General features: G+C 43.5%; 1 protein-coding gene across 2 annotated transcripts in view; it reads left to right on the top strand.

Annotated features, from left to right (window-relative positions):
* The first annotated feature begins 4447 nt into the window (after positions 1-4447).
* The window catches only part of MGLL (monoglyceride lipase), an 87992-nt gene continuing 68650 nt past the window's right edge, over positions 4448-23789 (top strand). Inside the window, exons 1-2 of one of the 2 annotated variants that reach the window (XM_008168012.4) lie at positions 4448-5735; positions 6279-6417. In XM_008168012.4, coding sequence (XP_008166234.1) covers positions 5726-5735; positions 6279-6417 — 149 coding nt within the window. In that variant the 5' untranslated portion in view covers positions 4448-5725. The remainder of the gene's footprint in view (positions 5736-6278; positions 6418-23789) is intronic. The other variant, XM_008168013.4, reaches the window with a different exon arrangement.

The raw sequence follows: 23789 nt of genomic DNA, 5'->3' as shown, positions 1-23789 counted from the left end.
CGCTATTCTGGAATATCTCCCTGTGTGGACAATATTCCAGAATAAAAGTGACTATTCTAAGGTGCCACAAGTCCTCCTGTTCTTCTTTTTGCGGATACAGACTAACACGGCTGCTACTCTGAAACTATTCCAAGATAATTACTCCTTCCACAAATCATTTTTATTCTGGAACAGAGTGTCCACATAGGACAGTGATTCTAGAATAACGGAATTATATGGGAATAGTTATTCTGGAATAGCTGGTCAATTTCTGTCAGGGAGACAAGGCTTTGGGGTGGAGTTTCAGCCTTTAGCTTTGAATTGTCTATCTTTGAAGGGTGTGTGCTTCATGTTTTCTGTATGCATAATGCCTCTGATTCTCAGTAGGAATATTCTTCTATGGGTTTTAACATTTATTGCTTCTTTCATTAAAACAGCCAGCTCTCAAATTAGAACACTAAGTAGGAGGGGTCACCTTTTAAACATTAATGAAAAAGATTGAAACATATTCAAACTGTGTATTTTTAAACACAAGATTTTTTTTTTAAATATGTGTATTTAGGGAGACTTAGGGCCAGATCCTGCTCACCTTACTCATATAAGTAGTCCTGTTTGAAGTGAGAGGCTGTCTACATTACAACACTATACCAGCAGCAATGCCGCTGTAGGGCTTGTAGTGTAGACATCAACAGAAGGGTTTTTTCTATTGATAAAGTTAAACTAACTCTCCAAGAGGCAGCAGCTAGGTTGACAGAAGAATTCTTCCATCAACCTAGCTGCATCTACATCAGGGGTGAGGTCAACTTAACCACAGTGCTGAGAGTGCAAAATTTTTCACAGCTCTGAGCAACATAGCTAGGTTGATCTAATTTTTAAGTGTAGACCAAGCTAGACTTTTGTTGCTGGCTTCAATGAGAGCAGGATCGGACCGTTGGCAAAAAGAATCTCTTCTCTGCTGCAAATAAGTAAGACTCTTATGAACACTAATCATTTTCTTTCACAAAATGAGATTACTTTGCTTTCATATCCAGGGTCTTAAAGTGTTTTAAAGATTAAGTATTATTATTCCCATTGGAACACAGACAGAGAAACAGAGACAAAGTGACTTTCCTAAACTTGGGCAGCAAGTCAATGGAAGAGCCTGGAAATAGTATTTCTGGTTCTCAGGTCTTTGCTCTAAACCCTCCGTCTAAAGTCAAACTGACTTTGAATTGGTGCATGGGCCCAAAGGACAGCAGGCCAGTGCAGAGCTAGTCTTTGAGGCCATCATTAAGCATGAATTTGATCAACAGAGAGATTATAATTTATTTATTTTTTCTTAACCCAGTTTGCATGGCACCAAGCCTATGTTTTTAATGAATATGGCAAGGAGTTAATATAAATATTTTAGGGTCAAAGAAAAGCAGCTCATCCCAACCCCCTTGCCTCTCTCTGTACATGTCTTTCTTATCCTGTAATAACAATAGTCAAGCTAAAGTAGAAAGCACAAAAGAAGTAGAGCCTGGTGACTAAACTCTGGATAGGGAGGAATAAAGAATTGGCCAAAGAGAGTGGCAAAACTAAAACAATTATTGCAAATTGATTGCATTTGCTACTTCGTCTTCTTTGCTTTTCTCTTGCATTTTAATTTTTCTTCGTCGTCTTCTTTTTCCCCCATGTGCTCTGTTGGCGTACATTTTCTGTTGCGCTTTCCATCTGCTCTCTGTGTATTGTAACCTATGGCATATCTCATCTTTATAGTTAATTCTTTCATATCCAGATATGTCTTAGTTATGTTTTAATTCTGCTTCCCGAGATCCAATTTTCATCAATCATCATCAGTGAAGCTGGCTGTTTTATGATCCTATTCAGCAGAATTGCAAATGGTTTAGCAAAATCTCCAATTAAATCCACTTCTCAAATCAGACTACTCTTTTGCAATTAATGAGGATGTGACAGTCAACTGGAACAGAAGGATCTTATAAAATCTCTTTACCTGTGCATGCTAACAGGAAATAATCCATTAAAAAGTCATTCTGTGACTGGAAGTCTAATAGCAAAGAGAAACTTATGCCCGTCTCTGCTCCAGTGTCACTTTCCCTGCCCTCCATGCGTCCCTTCCTCCATCATCCTTCTCTCCCTCCTAATGTCTTTCAGATCTTCCATCCTCTCCCCTCCATTATCCATTCCTCATTTGTATGTGATGTTTTTCTCTTTCCAGTTCTGGATTCTTTTTCTGTCATTTGCCCTATTTTAGGCCAAATCCATCTCTGTGTACTCACATATGTACAACTGGGGTCAATGGGACTGCTTGCTTCCTGATAGCAAGCAGGGTTTGGCCCTTCCTACACGAAACAACTTTTCTGGATGCACCTTGTAAATCCGAGCTGTTATCAAGTTACTGTAAAGATATAAACGAGCCTAATTCTATTTTGATTAGGAATTTGATTGCGCTTAAAATATATTTCCAAATTATGCCTCACTCTCTAGACTAGAGAAAGCAAACGATGTGACCATCTGGCAATCATGGCACTCTCACAGCTCCCTTTGTTTTCTCACTGGAGACTAGCCTGCAATAATTGCTGAGTTGGGTCCTTCCATGTTGTGTTGATCTCAAACAGGTGGATCCCTCAGTTCCCATCCATGCAATTTTCCTCGGAATAATTTTCTTATTTAGGACTCAGAAGTCATGAGGAATATCAGACAGACAGTCAGATGCTTCTTTTAATTTCTACAGTTACATCACAAGACAGAAGGTGTGTCTACAAAAGAGAATTATCCCCAAATGCCCCGGAGGGCCTGATCCTACATTCCTTGCACACCCAGAGTTCCCAGTGAAGTAGTGGGAATTTGGGAGCATGCAGAGAAGGTAGGATTGGGCCCATGGTGCTGTCGAACTAAATGTCAACTGCTCAGATGGTAGCTGTATATATAATAATAATTTACACTTAATGGACCTTGTAACCCAAAAGATAATAAGATGTTTATATACATAAGATTGGTTCATCCACCCCTGAAGTGGAATGCAACAGCTGCTTAACAACACACAGCAACACTTATAGAGTAGTTGAGCTAAGAAATCATATGCTATTTGAACATACTGTTCTCCAGGCTCTGAGAAGGCCCCCGCCTCACCTGGAGTCCTGAATCCTGCTCATTATAAACGTCCATGGATGGATTTCCATATATTAGCATTTCTGGAACTATATAATTTTGCCTTTGCAGTTTGTAATGAACAAACTCCTTTAAGGGGTTTAATATAAATGACAATAAGATAAAAATGTGCTTTTGATTTCCTCTTTAATATGTATATGTTTTGGCTCAGAGATTGCTGTATTAGTAGTTGATTATATTTTTCTTTCCTTTCCTCAGCCTTTGTTCCCACTGTGGGATTTATTTGGGCATGTTGCCTAGTTTTTAAAACATATTTTTATAGCTGCTTTTTCTTAAGATGCCAAGAGACTCTTGGACATCCATAGGCCTCCAGAAATTAAAGATTAAACGATGAAGCATAAAAGGCCTGAGTCTGCACTCTTAAGGTAGGCAATACACAAAGTACTCTATAAATGCTAAGTAGGGAGTTTTGCTAGTATTGGAACTGAAGGATCAAGCTCTTAAATTCAGTACCTGGACATTTGCCTTTAAACCCGGGAGATGATTTTCACTCAAGAGAAATTAGCTTTGACTGTTTTCCTAAGCATTTGTTATATACCATAAAGCAGGTTATAATTACAGAGGAGCCAACCAGGTGGTGATGGGATACTGATCTGGACTCCAGGCACTACTCAGGCTTTTGGGTTTGGACTGAGTGGCTCCAAACGTTTTCAGAGCATTCAGCCCCAAATGGCAGAAATCTCACAAGAACAACTGCACATCTGAACCAGCACAACAAACTGGGCTGCTTCTAGTTTGGGATCAGACTAGAACCAGGACCCGGGGGTGGGATCAAAGCTGGGGAAATTTAAAAGGGTATTAGATTCATTCTCTCATTTCTCTTCAGCTTGTGTATCTTTCAAGTTTCCCGTGCATCTAACGTCTGCCTGCCTGTCCATACCAAGTGCATAGCTCTGGCATTAGAGCACCCATTTCTAGCTATGGAGCCTGAAGTAATGGAGGACCTGGCTAATTGCGATGAAAAGCTTCCCACTGGATTTGCTCCTGGGGCAGTTGAATGTTTAAAATGAAATATACACCAGTTAAGAGGGAAGGTACTTTACATCTGGGGTCAGGCTTCGGTTATGGGGGGTACAGGTATGGTTTGCAAGGATGGAAAGATACATACATATCGCCTAACCTGCATAGACCCAGATTGGGGTGCAAGGGTTTTTAAAGTGTCAGTGGATAAGTGGGCTCGGGTACGCCACCCATGTACTGAGGCGAGCAATACACCGTGCGTGGGGATTGCCTCTTTCCTGGGGTTTCCCTGGCTCGCCTCGAAATGAGGTTAGTGATTATTAATTTATTATTGACTGAACGCCAGGCTGGAGGAGACACAGGCTGCCTTGCCGTCTGGATCAGCGACATGACTCAGAGCGCTGCTTGCGCCCTCGGGGAGATCCCGAGTTAAGTAGCGGGGTCTGGGTCTCCTAGGACCCTGGGGCCTGGCTGCGGCGGGTCCCTGCCTGGCCACACGTGCACCGGGCAGAGCGACCTGCCCTGAGCCGGGATCCTCGCCTTGCCCGGCAGGCTGCTACCGCTCCACCCTCCTCTCGGAGCCGGCCCCAGTGCGCCTGCCCTCCTGGGCCCCTGCCAGCCGGGGTTTTCTCGGCACCACCGCTCGGCTCTAGGATTAACTCGGCAGCGGAACCGCCGCGGATGCGTGAATGGAGCGGGGGGCCGGCGCGGAGCCAGCGAGCTGCTCCCGGGGCCATTGACTCCACGGGCAGCTGCGGACACGCCGCGCTTCTCAGCCACGGGTAACGTCCCTTTGAACAGCTCCCTCGCCCTTCACGTGCCGGGAGCCCGGGGCTGGGGGGTGCAAAGGACCCTGGTGCATTGGAAGCCAGGGGTGTCTGTTGCATTTGAAACCAGGGCTCCTTGATGCCTTTGAAGCCCAGGGGGGTTTTATTTTATTTTGCCTGTGAAACCTTGGCTCTCTTTGGCATCTGAGCAGATTAAATGTCTCTGAGTTCTTCTTCCTCTGCCCGGTCTCGCTACTAGAGAGAGGCAGCTGGGCAAGTTGTGGTTTTTTTTCCACTCGCGATGACTGCAGCAGGGAGCTGAGTGGAGAGCCCCACTTTCTCCCACCCCCACCCCCCATGCCCCTTCACAGCAAGTGACAGGAAGGAAGTAAAGTTTGCAAGCAACCTGCAGCAACAGTAACTTTCTGTACAAGTCTCCCAGTGCCACACAGCTGCCTGTGCTCAAGGTGCCTTTGATGTGTGCAGCAGCGTCTGGAAAGTGGACTGCAGCTTTCCCATCCCCACCACCTCCCCTCCCACCACCACCTCAGCCCACACATGCGATTTGTTTAAGAAAAGTGATGAAATGAACAAGAAGTGATGAATTACGGGCGAGTTTCCCTAAAGAGAGATTGGAACGAGGAGCTTGGGGGAGCGGATCGCAGCCAGCACAGAAGCTTGCAAGGGGAAGAGATCTCTGTTGCCCTTTTTTTTTTTTGCAACGGAAAGGAATTGATCTGGGGCTGGGGGTGCTGAATGTTTGGCTGGGTGTTAATGTATCTTAGCGGCGATATGCACAAGGCTCTATATGCTTGTATTTGACTTGCAATGCCGGCGTCTCTCTGGGATGCAAACCCTTGCACAGGATGAAAACAGGTTTGCTGCGAATCCTCCTGTATGTTTTCCTTTTCAGATGTCAGAAAGGAGCATCATAACCACACAGTGCCACCAGGCACCTCATTACTGCGCACCCTTCGCCGTTCTTTGGAGATGTTAAGAGAGATGAATCTTTTATGCAGCTGTCTCCTTGTATCCATAGTGGTGCTTTACAATTTGCACTTGATTGCAGCTAAATATTCTTTTTAAGAGCCGTTTTCCAAGACGATGTAAAATAAACACAGATGGGAGAAGGGGAAAAAAGCAGTAATGAAGCTGTGTGGTTGGGTTGTTATCTCCCCCCTCTCTAATAATGTGAACATTTTCTCTAAAAGAAATGTGAGTCTTCAGTCTCAGAGCAGTTTCAAGAAGCAGATGAGACTGAGCCCAGTTTTGTGGATCTTTGGTGGGGTGGGAGAAACATTTCCATCACTGTCAGTTGCCTTATTGACTTTCTTGAATGGGCTTACTTAGTAAATCCCTCTGCCAATATCTTTCCTGCCCCTCTTTAAAATATGTCCTGTTTTTTCCAACACCTTATAGGTCAGTCTTCTAGAATGCCTGAGGAAAATTCCCCAAGACGGAGTCCTCAGAATATCCCTTATCAGGACCTCCCTCATATGGTCAATGCAGATGGACAATATCTTTTCTGCAGATATTGGAAACCAGCCGCAACTCCAAGGTGAGCACTTTCAAATGATGCATTTGTTCTCAATAAATAAGACTCCATTAGCGTAACTTAATTATCTGTAGATTATACGGTATCATAGGTGTTCATGGCGCTTTAGAGAATCAATAAAAAGGCATATCCCTGCCCCAGAGCGCTTCCAATGTAAAGATTAGAGCCTATAACTCCTTACTCACCCGAGCAGGCCTTACTGCTTGCATAAATGAGGACTACTTACTTGAGTAATGTTTTGCAAGATTTGTACTTACTTTCATTGCATGCTCAGTTGAACAGGGTGACATTTCAGTAGCCTTGGAAATATCATGCATATGATGCATTTCAGCTATAGTAGATATTTTTAATCAGATATCACCAACTTTCAGAGATGTGTGATATACACAGGCTTTCATTGCCCAACGTTTGTCATTATTTTTAGTGTTAATAAATCAAACACTAGAGGTCTGATTCAGCTATAACAGCGGTGCTATAAATCCCAGTGCAATGACAGGTTTTTACACACTATATGTAATTTACTTCTTACTAAATTTAGAGTTGGAAAATTACTTGGCTGGATCTTCCACTTTAAATTGTCTGTGGTTTCAAAGCTGAACTCAGTGATGGAACGTGGACAAATAATCAGATTAAGAAATTTAAGTAATCTCTTATTTATTCATAATCCTTTACTGTAATGGCTTCTGAGTTAGGTTATGTGTTTTTAAAAGTATGAATATGGTAGTGTGGTAGAAAATTGCCTCTGTATTTCTCTAGTTATTTATGATCTCACTTCTACCTGCCAGTCACTGTTACAAGATGCTGGCTTGATGTGTATGAATGCTAGCACTAGCTATACAGATAGCTACATATGAAAAGACATCTGTTCCCCTGTTGTTTGTCTTTTCTGCAATCAAACCGGATTTACATTGCATTGCAGGGATAGACATTTGTGGGAAATGGCTGCCCAAGGAATAGCAGGAAGTTAAACTTTTCTGCCCCAGCTGTCCAACTCCTTTGTCACATTTCTGTTTCAGGATCAATCAGTGGGTCTTGCTGAGTAGTAGAAATGTGGCTGAGGTTAACTAGCCTTCTGCTTCAGTTCCCATAACCATTACCAAGCCGGACAGGAGTTATGTGGATGACACAAGTACTCCTGAAGTGCACATGTGGGAAAACCCAGTTTGCTGTCCTTGAAGCAACATCCACTGTTATCCTGTCACCAAACAGGTGAACTTTTGGGGCCTGATCCAAAGCCCATTAAAGTCAATCCCATTGATGTCAACAGTTTTAGGATCAGGCTATAACACAACTGTCTTAGCTTAAAATCACCTGGTCCAGGCAGCAACTCAAGCAGTTATTTCTAACCCCACTGTGTCTTCCAAAAACCAGGAGGAAACTTTTTGGCATTGGTTGGTATATAGTTCCGGCACCAGCCTAAAGATTTCCTGTACAGAACAAATTTAAGAAAAACGAGCTTCTTCTGTGAAACCAGCCTGTCATGTATTATAATGCTAATTAATCATTAACTGCCCACAGTGTTCTTCACTCAGTTGTGGAATTGCATTCTCTTTTCATGTTTAATTTCTTAGAAAATTAGTGGGGAGCAGATGAGTCTTTGATCAAGAAATGAAAGAATGATGAAGTGGAAGTTAAAATTTGGTGTTTAATTCCTTGCACTAGCTCATCTTTTCAGGGCTGTGCGCACCAAGTAGTTAATTGAGAATGAGGTTACCCTAGTTTTGTAACAACAAAGTAAACAGGATCAGTGCTGCTCATTTACAAGTGGCTCTTAAGTGTGTGTGGGATGTGTGTGTGTGTGTGTGTGTGTGTGTTTTAGCTTTGCTTTGTGTGTATGAGGGAGAGAGAGAGAGAGTGTGTGTAAGTAACTGAATAACAATTTACTACCTAGATCCAACTGTCATGAATGCTCTTGGAATGTTTAGATTGAAAGAACAACAGAAAATACATTTATCTCTCTCTTCAAAAGTATTCAAGAGTTTTTCTCTTTTATATGCAGAAGCTCAGTCACTTTTATCCAACTTTAAACATTCAATGAAAATGAGATCAGGAGACCTCAGAGAAGGTTTACAGGCTCGTTATGAATGTATTCGGTTTCAAATATTGATGAGGGCAACTATTGCAATTATTATTTTAGCTACAATAAATGTAGTGTTAGTCAACTGCTGACTTGCTTTGGGAACCTTAATATTAACATGTGCTGCTGTAATGCTCAAACAGAACCTTTCATTGATCAAATCCCAGCTAAGGGCTTTAGATAGCTGCACATGTCCAAAGGTTAGCATTGACTTGGGTTCCATTGGTAGAGATTTATTACCCTTGGTCCCTTCCCAGGGGAAAGAAACAGGAAATTTGCCAAAGGTAAAATAAAGTAAAATACATTGGCCAGGGGCCATGCTCTAAATGATGGCTAAATACCCCTGAGAACAGGGCCAGGTGACAGTTACTACCCCTTCTAAAGTGCCCATCTGTTACTCCTAGAAACAGGCACGTTAAGGTGGATAACAGCTGCAGTAGACTGAAGGGCTGCAGCTTTGTGTCAAATGATTTGTCAGGAAAATGGGGCGTTTATAGGATCTTTTGCTTAGTGGATAGAAATATATAAGGCCTGGTTCTGTATGGCACTGAGCATCCACAGATCCCCTTGGCCCATACTTGTGCATAGGGAATCTTTGTTACAAATGAATGTAGGGAACCGCAACGGCCAAGGATATAGAGAGTGAACCCCCATCCCCACTGCGAGAGCCTCAGCCAGGTCTGTTGTTTTATTGAGAAGAGATTTAGGTAGTTACCTCCTATGAAGCAAAGGCACTCTGATGTCACAGTGATGGGATGGATAGATTAGATAATAATGGGGCTAGTGAAGGGAGGTGGTGATCTTTTCCTCTCACTCCTTTAGGGTGGGATGTTATTCCCAATGGAGCAGCTTTGGAGTGGGTGTTTTGTTCTGCTCAGCTCTCTTTGCAAACAGCAAGGCAGGTGCATTTGGGTAACACCTGTAAGTTGTTCAACTTGTTGAACCTGTTTTATTGTAAATGAAGCTTTTGCATTGAAAATGTAATTCAGAGGCCAAGTTAACACCCAAGGAAATGTTGGGAAAAGGGTAGGGACATGCTAGTGTGGTTAACAAGATTGACTCATTCATCCTAGCAATACAATAGGCATATCTTGTATAGCATGATAATGGTTAACTCTTTTGCATCAGGTGCTAACCAACGCATTGAAAGCTATAACTGGACTGTGGCTGAGCACGTTCAGGACAGGTCAGCAGTGTTTGGAGTATCAGCTAGTCATTAATACCAGGACAGGTTCACTTCTGCCCACATGTAGGATATCATGCAATAAGGGAATCCTACCTTAGGCTTTGTCTGCACTATGGGATAAATCGGCACTGCTGCAATCAATTTAGTGGGTCTGGTGAAGACGCTATAAGTCAATGAGAGAGCTCTCTCCCGTTGACTTAATTAATCCATCTCAACGAGAGGCAGAAGCTATGTCAGTGGGAGAGGGTCTCCCATAGACATAGCGCGACATAGACACTGTAACGTACGTAGCTTAAGTAGCGTAACTCAGATCGACTTACATTACTAGTGTAGACAAGGCCTTAGTTAAAAAATAGTGCTTACAGTAAAAAAAAACCCATAGCATTGTTAAGTCCCCGACTGGCTGTTTGAATAGAAATGAAGGCAAGGAGTTAAGAAACCCATGTTCTGTTCCCAGCATTCACAGATGTGTGGGCTTGAGCTAGTCCTATAAGCTGACACTTTTGAAAGCATCCAGAGCAGTGATGGGCAACCGCGGCCACTGGGAACTGCAGGGGGCTGTGCCTGCGGACAGGCAACGTCAGCCAAATGTCTCGCAGCCCGCAACCAGATTACCCTGATGGGCCGCAGGTTGCCCACCACTGAGCCACAGGTTTTGGACACCATCACGTTTGCGTGTACAAGCTTGAGACAACTTGGGCTTTCAGAAGTGCTGAGTGCATGTAGTTCCCAGTGACTTCAGATGGAGGTAAGGGTGCTCAGCACATCTAAAAAAAACTCAGCTCCTGTGCTTGTCAGGTCAGACACCCCAAGCCTGAGACACCCTAAGTTAGAGGACACTTTTGAAAATGTGGATCTTGTACTTCTCAATGCGTCAGGCAAAGTCTACATTTAAACGGCTGTAGCTGCACCACGGTCATGTTTCAACATAGACACTCATTACAGCGATGGGCGGGGTTCCTCCATCACTGTAGGTAATCCAGCTCCCTGAGAGGCAGAAGCTAGGTCGATGGAAGAATTCTTCTGTCTACACCCAGGGTTAGGTCAGCTTAACTATCTAACTCAGGTGTGTGCATTTTTCACACCCCTGAGTGATGTTGCTGCGTCCACTTAACTTTTTAGTGTAGACCTAGCCTCAGCTTCCACATCAGTAGAATGGAAATAATAATCTATCTAGCTATCTAATTGCTTATATGGCACGCATGAAGCTTATCCACCTTTGAGACGTGCCTTCCAATCTACAGCTGAAAAGAGTTACATTACTATTAAAAATAACATTTAAAAAAACCAACAAAACGATTTTTGCATTTAATGTTTCTAGAGCCTTTATCCTTTGTAAAATCCCTTTTACTTCTTTCCAGCTCAACAGCACCAAAGGACCAACCCAATGTTAAAATAAATCCCTCTCCCTCTTGGGCCTTGCCCCTGTGGTGTAGAAATCCAAGCAGGTTTTATTTTGAATGGAGCCTTAAATCATTACATATTGCTTGCTGATTTTGGCAGTTCATTACCAGAATTTCTATAGCATTTCCAGAGAAACAGCCCAGCTCACAGCAAGGCCAAGTAATACGGTTTAATGAAACTTTCAGGCACTTACAAAATGAATAGATAAGCAACTAACCAAAGCAGAAAAAGAAAAAAAGGAAGAATGTGACAGGGTGTATAAACCCCTACCCTGATGAGGAAGGTGCAGGGAAAGCTCCTTGTGCGGCAATAGCCCTGCCTCCCTAGCCTTTTCAATCATGTATTGGTTAGTTCCAAATTCACACTGTGTTCGCCCTCCCCTTTGCACTGTACAGTTTTCTAATGATGCCGTTTGAGCTGTGTGGGGTGGAGGTGACCTTTCAGAGGTTAATGGATCAGATGCTCCTTCCACATGGGTGATACGCTGCGGCTTATTTGGACGATGTAGTCAGACCTCCACCATGTTACTCCGGCACTGCAGTAGATTGCCCAAGCAGGCCTGATCACCAACCCGGTTAAGAGCAAATCTGGAAATAAAATAACCATGTACCTGGACTGTATGGTGGGAGGCGGACATATACACACATCTGTGGACAGGGTGCAGGCTTTGACCAACTACTCGATACCCACGCCCAAAAAGCAAGTTAGACAATTTTCAGGGTTGGCTGGACACTCCAGATGCTTTGTCCCTAATTTTGGCACCATTGCAGCCCCACATACATCCGTGACAAGAAACCACACAAAGTGTAGTGGTCAGACAATTGGGATGCAACCTTTAAAATGTTGAAAGAGACGTGTCATGATCCCGCACTCTTCAACCCAGACCACTCGAAGGAGTTCATACTTCAGACAGATGCATCAGACAGGGGGCGGGGATGCTCTCCTAGATCTCGGAGGGAGATCCCCATATTGTATTTAACTCCCCATATTGTATTTAAGTCAAAACCACATGAAAGGACCTTCTCTGTAACAGAAAAGGAAGCCCTATTCCTGAAGTGGGCCATCGACGCTTTATCTCATGACCTATTAGGGAACCCCTTTTTGCTGCTTACAGATCATGCACAATGAATGACACAGACATGAGAATCATGCATTGGAACCTCTACAACCATACCAGTTCCAGGTGCCTCATCGGCCAGGCAAATCTATAGTAATATAATATAGCACGGACGCTATAATGTACAAGGAAGGCAAACCCACCCCAGAAGATGATACGCCTGTGTCGTTTTTGGGGGGAGGGTATGTGACAGGGTGCATCGCCATGCTAATGAGGCAGGCACCAGAAAGGCCGTGGGGGAGCGGGGCTAGCCCTGTCTCTCCAGCCCTGTCCATCATGTACAGTAGAGAGCAGGCCTTTCAAAAGGAGGAGATTGCAGTCATCTAGGGCAATGGTTCCCAAACTGGGGTTCGTGAACCCTTGTGGGAGGTCGCGAAATGTTGCAGGGAGTCCTCGGGGAAAAATGGCAGACAGAGTTGTCCCTAGGGACCCCGGGCAGCACGGGGCCAGCAGCCCGGAACCCCTGGACTTCCAAGAGGTAAGCAGATCAAAGCAAGCATATCTATCACACTGAGGAGATTTAAACTTCAAGACTTCTTATAAGAAATGGAAAGGGAGGTGGATATTTTTTGCTGTTTTTAAAATGAAATAGGCAGCTACTGTTGTTTTAAAAATCATTATGAAGAACAAGTTTAAGCTTTGTTGTAACCTGCGTTGTTTGCCTGGACTGCTCAAGACCTGAATGCTTGTGTAGGAGGAATGATTTGAGTTGGCTTCTTAAATACCTTCATCCTGTTTCATCTGATACTCCTTGATGAAACATAGGAGCCTTGTCTTATAACAGGCTTATTCAAAGTGATACAAGCTACGAAAGTGAGATCTTGGAAGAGTGTTGCCATTTTCATAATGTAATAAAAATACTGTAATTATAAATAATAACTAGTGTTAATAAGCCTGTCATAAAACAAATTTTATATTTCCAAGATCACTGCTTTTATCATTTATACTCAGGTAAGGGAGAAAATCCCTGGAAATATTCATTTTTAGGAGGGGGTTCGCAAGACTTGACAATTTAGTGAAAGGGGTTCACAGGTTGTTAAAGTTTGGGAACCACTGCTGTACAGGAAAAAGCTACAATGGTATAAGCAGATGTATACTGGTATAACTGTGTCCACAGTGGGAGGGGGAAGGGATTGTGCCATTTGCATATGGTATACAGGTCTGTCTCATCTTACGCGGGGGTTCCGTTCCGCGGTTAGCGCGTAAAGCGAAAACCGCGTATAGTCAAAATTACATTGAGTTCAATGGCGGGTGGAATCGCCCGCACTACAGGTACAGTATTAAAATTGTTATTTTTCTCTTGTTTTTTGTTTTGTTTTTGCCGACCGCGTAAAGCTGAAATTGCGCATGTTAAATGCGCGTAAGATGCGACAGACCTGTAGTTAAAGCACTGCAACTTTGGTGTGTAGAGAAGGCTTACGGATATGTTCTACACTGCAAAAAAAATGTAGTCTTAAATTGGGTTAGCTAACCCATGCTAAAATAGCAGTGAAGACACAGCAATTTGGCTTGGCAGCTTGAGATCAATCCCAAGTTGCTATAAGCTTAAACTTGAACTCAAGTTGAGAACCCCAGTAACCATGTCTTCATCACTACTAGTTCAGCCCAAGTTAAGAACACATATTTTTTTGCAGTGTAGACACACCCAGAGTCAAACCCTACTCCCACACTAGTAATCCCTGTAATGTGAAATGCACTATTTGCATGAGTGAGGGGAGAAAGGTTTAACCTTAAGTCAGTGGCAGAACCCAGAACAGAACTCAAGTCTCCTGACTCCATGTCCTGCAAATCAACTACACAATCGTCCTTCTTCGCTTCTCATCCTTCCTCCCCTATCAATCTTCACATGGCTGGGGAGCACGAGTCCAAGAATGTGTCAGGCTGGAGGCACCTGGATAGCTAAAATAATTCTGCTTTCATTTCAATTGCCTAAGGGCCAGCTTGGAATCCCATATCTATGGCATTCATCATGGAGCACTCCTAAAAGCAGCTCCTGCTCTCATACAGGTATCCACAGTGCTGCATTGCTTTCATTTTGCATTCAAGAGTGTTGCACACCTGGGCTCAGAAACTGACCCTACTGGTGCAGGTGTCCCAAAGACACAGGCAGGATAATAATAGCTGCTATTCATGAAGCAGCTTGTTTGCCTTTTTTCTTGGGTCCCAGTGCAAAACAAAGACAGATTTGTTTATGTGGAATATTCTTGTGGTAACTGGTAAAAAATCATCCTACTAATGAAGGCGGTTGGAAACATCTACAGCAAGAATAGAAGCAGCCCTTCTGGCTGTCAAAGAGTCCCTCATATTTGAAGCTGGTTTGTTTTTTTCCCTTGGAAATGAAAAAAGAAAAAAAAATCATAAAAGGATGTTCCATTTCCAGTTAAGGTAATTCACCATGGTGCAAAGAAAGTATTAGCATTAAGGAGAAGCATAAATGATTGAGATATAGAAGAGGGAAAGGTTTAGAAATACAGGCAACAACACAACACTATAGTACATAAAGCCCTGAGTGTTGATTTGACAGTGTTAATCTTTAAGCAAAAATATGTTACTTCCTCTATGTGATGCATATCATGTATGACAGTGGTTTTCAACTGTTTTTCATTTGTGGGCCCATAACAATTTCAAATGGAGGTGCAGACCCCATTGGAAATCTTAGATATAGTCTGCAGAACCCCAGAGGATGAAAACCATTGATGTCTGGTAAGGTGAGCTGAGTTCAACCCAGGTGTAACTGCACTGACATCGGCCAGCTTACAGCGGGGATGAATTTGGCCCTCACATACTTTAGCTTAGTTAAGTTTCTGTTCTCCCACCCCACCTGTAGAAACAAAACCCTTCCCCTTAGAAAAGTGACCTGTTTGAACGTCTTTAGCACTCAGGTCACCACCTTTTTTAAGAAGCAAAGGACAAAATAAAGGTGCCTAGTTGGTTGTTACCCGACTAATAACAACAAACTCTGCCATTGTAAAAATGAGGAATCTGTTTGTAAACGAAGCCCCTTAGATTTTTCTCCCAGATTTGGGAGACCCTGGCCATGCCAAGTTAGCTACACTGAGTGGCTTACATTGAGGCCCTGCTTTCTTAGTTTTAGCAAGGGAGACCCCGCCCTTTCCGGGCCTTCTCATGTCCCTTCCAGTGGGGGAATCAAAAGGAAAATAAATGTTCGAACACACCAGAGAATAACTTCTTCCTGGAGCTAACTCAGAGGGGAAAAGGTCAGCAGTACCTTCTTACTTCAGAACTGTCTGCATAGCGGTTTTCTAGGAGCCCTTCTGGACGGGTAGCTGAATCAGGCTCACTCTGTCACATACCCTGGGAGTTTGTGGCGTTCCCTGTAGGGCTGTGGGCGGCCCCCTGTGGCTTCAGGTGTCGCTCCACCCATTGCCTGCTCAGGAAGATCTCTCCCCCTAGATCAGTGGTTCCCAAACTTTAACAACCTGTGAACCCCTTTCACTAAAATGTCAAGTCTCATGAACCCCCTCCTAAAAATGAATATTTCCAGGGATTTTCTCCTTTACCTGAGTATAAATGATAAAAGCAGTGATCTTGGAAATATAAAATTTGTTTTTATGACACACTTATTACACACTATTATTTATTATTATTTATAATTACAGTATTTTTATTACATTATGAAAATGGCCACACTCTTCCAAGTTTGGGACCCACTGCTGTACAGGAAAGGTAATAAGGCACCTTTATACCAGGATAACTGCATCCACATTAGGACTTGTACTAATATAACTACATCAGTAAAAAAGTCACACACTCCCAACGGACATAGTTATAATGGTACAAAAACTGCTCTAGTGCAGGCCTTATTCTGCGACCACCCAGTCACTTAACACCTGATCCTGCACTCCCTTACTGGCGCAGGGCGTCCCCGTGAAATCAATGGAACTGTTATTATTATTGTAAGAAGTTGCTGGTAGTGCTCACAAAAACATTTATTTTATAAGGACCTTTCTACACAGAGTAGTCCCATATGACACGAATACTCCCACTGAAACCAAAGAGACTCCTTACTTAATGTAAGTCTGGGGAGCCTTAGTTCTTCAAGCAGGGCCTTGTCTTCATACATGTTTGTACAACACCTAGCATAGTGATTGGGGTCTCTGGACACTACCATAAAAAAAGATGATGAAGGCACAAAGCCTCAGAAGCTGAAAAGACAAAACAGACAGTCAACATACAAATAACATGGTCAAAACAGTGATCATCTGTGTCTTAATACAGTGTTTGATATTGTAGTATTCCGGGGTTCATTTTTTGCAAGGACCTTACATGATCAATGGTTTGCAGGATTGGGCCCTTAATCTCACCACACCTTAGTTTCCTCATCTATAAAATAGGTGTAATAAGCCTTAGTGGTATTGTAAGGTTAAATTAATTATTTGTAACGTGAGCTGATGTCCTTGATGGAAGGTTCTGGAGAAGAAGGGAAAAATATTACTCAGCATTCCTTGAAGGTGTCTTGTTCTTGACGTCCTGTGATCCAGGAGGTGGTAGCTATTTTGACAGGAGAAGCCCTCCCATCAAGCTGTCTACACCAGAAGTTACGTCGGTATAACTGCATTGCTCAGGGGTGTGGAAATTCCTAGCCCTGAGCAACGTAGTTATACCGACATAAGTTGGTAGTGTAGACCAAGCCTAGGAATAAGTTGCCCGATAGTGATCAGATAAAGGAAGAAGAGCAAGAAGGTCAACAGAATTTTAAGGACTTCAGACACTCATAAGGAGTAAATCAATACAGTAATTGTGTACTCTATTATTGTGTATAGATTGTACCAGCCAGCTAGATAAAGAGAAGGTGCAGTAAACAAACAACACCGTTTACAAGGAAGAAAGATTAGTATTCTCTTTTCAGGAAACTCACTGACCTGAGCTGAACAAGAGGCTATTGTGTATTATCTCCTTCTTTCCTGTTCAGGCTTGAGACTAGGTGGGTGGAAAAGACTGTCCTATCTGAGAATAGAAAGAAGATTTAATTTGCGGTGTCTATCAGCTCTCTGCAGCTATACAGATGGGCCTTTTTTTAACGTTTTTACCTTTGTTATTCAATGCCAATTCAGTGAGGTTTCAAACTCACCTGTCAAACTCCGCAGATCTGTGGTGGCTTAATTTGCTGGGCTGAGGGAGTGAGAAGTGATGAGGAAGCAGTAAATAATTAAGCTCCTCTAGAGATAACATCTATCTGACTTAGTGGTGAAGCTGTCTTTTTTTAAAATCTGACACGAAAGCTATTTTACAATATTTGGAATATTAAAAAACTGTATTTTGAACTTCATTTATAATCTCATTTCATTAAAGGGATATTCAGTAGGTCAACATTTAAACCATCGTTCAGGCTGACTATAAGGGATTTTAGCAAGGGACACCATAAACTTAAAAATACGTTCTATTGTAAGCAAGTACATTTCCCTTTCTACATTACTAACACCACCATCGGTTATCAAAACAGAAAGACTTATAAAAATACATTTTGCCATTCGCTGTGGCCCAGTGGACAAGGCATTGGACTGGAACTCAGGTGACCTAGAGCTAAATCCTGGTGCCATTGAAGCCAATAGCAACACTCCCATTGACTTTAGTGGGGCCAGGATTTCACCTCTAGATTTTATTTCCATCTGTGCCACTGCTCTACTGTGTGACCATGGGCAAGGCATTTCACTTCTTGTGCTTCAGTTTATCCAGCTGTAAAATGGGAATAACATACTTTCCTCTTTTGTAAAGCACTGTGAGCTCTGTGGATGAAAAGCACCATATGGGAGCTAGCTGTTATTATTTATGCTAGTTGTTTACTGGTTGCATGCTCCCAGATAGGGCAATGGAAATCAATGAAGAGTTTCACTTTTGTTTATCTCCAGTTTTATTTGCAGCAGTGGTTAGGGAATGTTTATTTGTTTAAAAACTGCAGTTTCTGCTTTTACTGCTGCCCACCTTTTGGAGTTTGCAGCAGGAAGGAGAGTCATGTCACACAGAGTAGTGATGTCATACAAAATAGCATCACATTGTAATGCAACATTAAGACTGCATAACATTTTGCCAGCCCCAAATCATTTTCAGACTGAGAAAAGTGTCCTGCTTGCCAGACATGCATTGGACAATTCTACAACATTGGAGACAGATGGCAATCCTCTGGCCCTTCCAAACCTGGCGTGAGGCAGACTCCCCAGTGCTATCCCATATACTAACGATGACATCTTGGTATGCTGGCAGTCCAGAAGGAACGCTCCTTCCTTTCACCACAGCACAGAAGCTGGAGCGGAGTCCAGCAGCTGTTGAGTTAACAATCATAGTATTTTGATTGATTGCTTCTGACATTGTTATAGTTTTTAAAATGTGCAAAGATGGGCGGTATATCTCAGTTTCTAATGAAAGAATGCACATAAGACACAGCATTCCCTCAGCAGAATAACAGCTTGCCATTTCAATAAGTGTTGTTATTTCTGCTTTGCTGTAGCTGTGCATGTATGTTTTGGTTCAGTGATTGCCAGATACTGTAAATGAGTATTGATTTCCCTTTCTATTTAAAGCCATACTGCAGTAAATGCATCCAACGTGCCTTTAGCTTTGCTTGCATGTGCCCTAAGTAATTGCAACTCAGGGATTGTCTGCACTGGGCTGTTTCCCCATCATTGCTATCACTAGCTTTAGTTCTACCAGTGGAGCTCTAATGTGGACAGTGCACCATTCAGCTGCTGGTGTTCTAAGCACTGTAGCTAACCCTGTAGAAAGCCGATGTACAAGATCAGTGCTTAAAATGCCAATGGCAACTGGCTCCTTCTTTACTTAGTGTTGCCACCATTGTGACCACAGGTAAAGCTGACGTGGTGTTAGCAATGGTGGAAATGTTTAAGGGAACAAGTCTACAGTAGCTAGTCTTAGCTAGGTAGATAGCTGTGACCAAGGAATAATGCCGAGCTAGATTGACGTGGCAGTAGGCAAAAGTATGGAAAGTTTTGTTAACTGTAAGTCAGCTGTAGATGGACTGTAATGTCTAATGTGCCAGTAACACAAGCGTTTGTATACCCAAAGCATGGAAAATGACTCAACCCAGGGGTCGGCAACGTTCGGCACGCGGCTCGCCAGGGTAAGCACCCTGGCGGGCCGGGCCAGTTTTATTTACCTGCTGACGCGGCAGGTTCGGCCGATCGCGGCCCCCACTGGCCGCGGTTCGCCGTCCCGGGCCAATGGGGACGGTGAGAAGCCGCGGCCAGTACATTGCTCGCCCGCGCCGCTTCTCGCCGCCCCCATTGGCCCGGGACGGCGAACGCAGCCAGTGGGGGCCGCGATCGGCCGAACCTGCCGCGTCAGCAAGTAAATAAAACTGGCCCGGCCCGCCAGGGTGCTTACCCTGGCGAGCCGCGTGCCGAACGTTGCCGACCCCTGACTCAACCCATAAAGCACATGTTCCAGTAATCACTGGCTTAACAGGATTATAAAATGTCACATTTAACTATTTACACTCAACATTCTCCTCCTACCTCTGGTTTGTGACAGACATGGAGTAGTCAGTTAATTGGAACATACCCAGACCTTTGGCACATGCTTTGCTGATGACATTACTAATTTCCCAATAGATCAGTTCCTAATATTGCTTTTGACACCCTAAAATACCCTTTCACTGCAAAGATTCTTTTCATAGATGACCAGGGCTGACATGCAGTTCTGGAATATGCTGAGAGAGAATTACTCATTTGAAATTACTGTGCTTAACCTCTAGATATTTTAAAAATACATAACTGCCTTACACTTAAGAAATAAATCAGTCCTTCAAGTTCGGTCTCCAAAGCATATGGGATTCCACGACTTTTCCCTACTGCCTCTTTGAAATCAGTCCAGGAGAAATTGGATACATGGGGATTTGTATTACCCTGGAAATCTATAGTTTATAAAAAGTAAATTATCTACCTTGCTTGAAGATAACAGATGAAGATTTGTGTAGCCAGAGAGGACTGCAGACTAAGTTGGATTGGAAGGATAAATGGGAGGATGGATAACTGAGCCTATGCAGGAAATAATCAAGAGTTCTTTTTGCACATTATGATAGAAGTTGCCTAGTTACAAACTGTACTGTTTGGTCCAAGTACTATAGTGAATTACATTTATATGTTCTACTTCAAACTGTTGCCACTGGGTGGGAATTGTGCAATCCTGCTTTATAAAAAAAAATAGATACAGACACTTTTGAAGTTCACAGGGGACAAAAACCTGAAATTCTTACTTGCTCAGAACTCAATAGGACAGCTTGCCTGAGTAAGAACTGAATAAATGACCACAGCACGTCCAGGGCCGGATTTCCAATTAGGCACAGTAGGCACGTGCCTAGGGGCACCGGCGTTCTGGGGCGCCTTAGCTCTCTAAAACTGTATGCAACACGAAGGTCAGTTGTAGGCAGGGGGGGCACTGAAGATGCTGTGCCTAGGAACGTGTAAGGTGTAAATCCAGCCCTGAGCACGTCCCCTGGACACACTCAACTACTGTGACAACAGGCTGCCTAGCCCTCTTGCCTACTCTCGCTGCACATGTGCATTTCAAGCGCTTTGGCGTGTTAGGACAAACCATTCCAGACAGCTATACTCTCCTGTAATAGCTCGTCAGTATTGCTTCACCAAAGGGTCAGTGGCTGCCATTCACTAGCTGAGATAAATGACAAGCAACTGAGTTTGTGCACTTTGAACCCCAGGTGGGTGCAAAAAAAAAGTAAGAACCTGTTGATTTTGTAAAATGGTGTTTTTTCAGTGGGCTATAGCTCAGGATCTCCTTGCTTGGATGTCCAAAGTTTGGACCACTAGCCCTACACAGGTTCCCCGTGAGGCACAGAACATTTCAAGACAATACAATTGCATTTTAGAGCACTTAGAAAAGTTAACCTTTAAACAGAAACCACTGCTCAACCTTAACTGTAATGGACCGAGCAATAGCACTTCAGAATAATTAACCAAGCATTTACAAATTACCAAGTGCTACCATTGGAATGCCTTACTGAAGGATGTGGTGGATTCTCCAGTGTTTGAAGTCTTTAAATTAAGACTGTATGTAGGATGACCAGAGAGCAAGTGTGAAAAATCAGGACAGGGGGTAGGAGGTAATAGGAGCCTATATAAGAAAAAGACCCAAAAATCGGGACTGTCCTTATAAAATCGGGACATCTGGTCACCCTAACTGTCAGGGCCGGCTCTAGGTTTTTTGCTGCCCCAAGCAAAAAAAATATTTGGCTAAAAGGAGCAAAAAGGAGTAAAAACTTATTTAGTAAGAAGAGTCAGTAGAAATGGCTCTGAATACGCCCTGCCAGCAGATTGGCTGAGTAAAAAAAGGTCATTTTTACAGTCACTTCTCAGAACAGAACAACACTTTTAAACAGCAAAGCTTTTTGTCTGGTTATTAAATCAACAGGTTTCAATATTGAATTTGATTGGCAAAAAAAACAAAATAGCCTTAAATATTAGTGATTTATTGGCATACAGCTTCTGGCCCTTTAAATGTAGCTTTCTCATGCCCTGAAAACTCAGCCTTTTTCACTGCACTATTCTTACTACTTCCTGGGCATCTACTCAGCTGGCACCCATTGCATTTTGATTTTAAGAATGAACCACTAATAAAGCTGACCCGCTGAACTGCAAGTTCTGTCCTTTCACAAACCCTTCAAGGCTGGGTACAAACCTCTTAGAAGAAGGAGGCGGAGGGGTTGGGTCAGTAACCTTCTGGCAACTATAGCTTTTACCCATTGCATGTGACAGCTGTTAGCTAGCTCTCACATTAGTCCTTTTCCATGGCATTGTGGCCATGCAGCTACCTTTCATCCATAACAACTTCATTTTAAGTGAAAATGAATGTGGCATAAATGTGATAGAAAGTTGCTTGTCATATTGCCTGTCAGTGGGACTTATGTGCCTCAACCCCTTAGGCATTTTTGAAAATTTCCCCCTACATCTTAGTACTAGTGACAGGTCTCTGAGGAAGTTCAGATCCAGAGCTGGATTTTGCAGGTTGAGCCTATCTTTTACACTTGGTACATATTTAACAAGGTCAGCAGCCACCTCTCACGAGCACCCTCTCTGGTGGGATGTGTCTGCTTTCTTTCAGTTCTGGTGCTTTTGGTGGTTCTCAGGTGGTTTTTTCAGCAACTGGGCCCTTTGGCTGAGTCACACACTCTGCATAAGAACCAGAACAGACCCCTTCGGGGGTATACAGTCCACCAGGGCCTATCTCAGCACCCCTCTGGTGATGTCTCTCTAGACCTCCCTGGGCTCAGTCTTTCAGTAGTCCCAGACCTGGCATGGGGCCATATCCCCAGGGCTTCCTCTCTGGAGACACTATCATCCTGTGGCCCTTCCTGGGCTCAGTCCCTACTTAGTCCCAGCAGCCAGTGAGGAGCTCCTTCGTTGTTCCCCCAGTCCCTGCTAGCAACTGTCTTAGCTCAGTCCTAGCAGCCAGCCAGCCAGCCAGCATCTCTCTCACTCCCTCCGTCCCTGCCAGCAGACTATCTTTGGTCCTGTTGCTCTTCCAGCCAGGCACATAGTTCTTTCTTTTCCAGCTCCAAGCAGCAACTAACTGTTGTACTCTTCTGCAGCTCCTTATATATAGCCCTCCTGGCCCCCAATTGGCCGTTCTAGTAGCCCGTCTGATTGGTTGCTTCCCTCCCAACCACTCTAGGCTGCTCGGAGGACCTCTCCCACTGTTCCTTTTTGGGATGGGTGTGGCAGAACCCTGAGGCCTCCCTCAGGGGACCTTTAGGCCTAGTCCAGCCCATCACAAGATATCTATAGCCTCTTCCATCTGAGGCTCTCAGAGTGCTTTACAGATTTCAATGCATTAATCCTTATAGCACTCTCAGGAGATAGGCAAGTACGCAATCCCCATTTTACACACTGGGAGAGGGAGGCTGAGGCACAATTTGTGCCGCACAAAGAGGTAAATTGACCTGCCCAGGGTCACACAACAAGTCTGTAGCAGAGCAAAGAGTAAAACCCAGTACAAAACTGAATCCAGTCTGGTTCATAAATAACCAGATCCTGATGGGGAGGGATGGGTTAGTAGTACTGGTACAAAAAGTTTATATTAATGCACTTCTCAATTGTGTATGACTTGAGCCTGCATTTGTGTATTTAGATTTAGGATCCCTGATTCTTCTTTTAGTTATTCCAATGAAAAACTAAGGACTAACCCCATTGCAATCAGTGGAATTACAACAGCATAAAACTGGTGTGAGAGGCGTCTCAAGCACAAAGTCTTTTAAAATTCTGTCTATGCTGTCTGCGTTTCCAAAGAGCCCATCAGTCTGCCAGGTTTGGGGCAATGGACCTTGGAGTCTGTTCTGCTGCGGCAGATCCCACCACCTTGGTGGGGAAATGGTGGACGGGAGAGTTGGGGAAGACTTTGTGGCAGGATCCTTGTGACCCCTTCTTCTGGGTTTACCCTGGAATGGGATGGGAAGGGAAGATTAGGCCTAGGAATTTTACTTTACAACGCCACATAATTCACCTCAGACTTAAGCCCAATGTCTCCTAAAAGATAGTATCCTTTAAACAAAACATCTGTTATTAAAATGTTACATTGCAGAGATCTGCATGGAATCACTCTAC

Source organism: Chrysemys picta, chromosome 7 (assembly GCF_011386835.1).
Source record: "Chrysemys picta bellii isolate R12L10 chromosome 7, ASM1138683v2, whole genome shotgun sequence".
Lineage (NCBI taxonomy): Eukaryota > Metazoa > Chordata > Testudines > Emydidae > Chrysemys > Chrysemys picta.
This window is presented reverse-complemented; position numbering and strand designations above follow the sequence as displayed.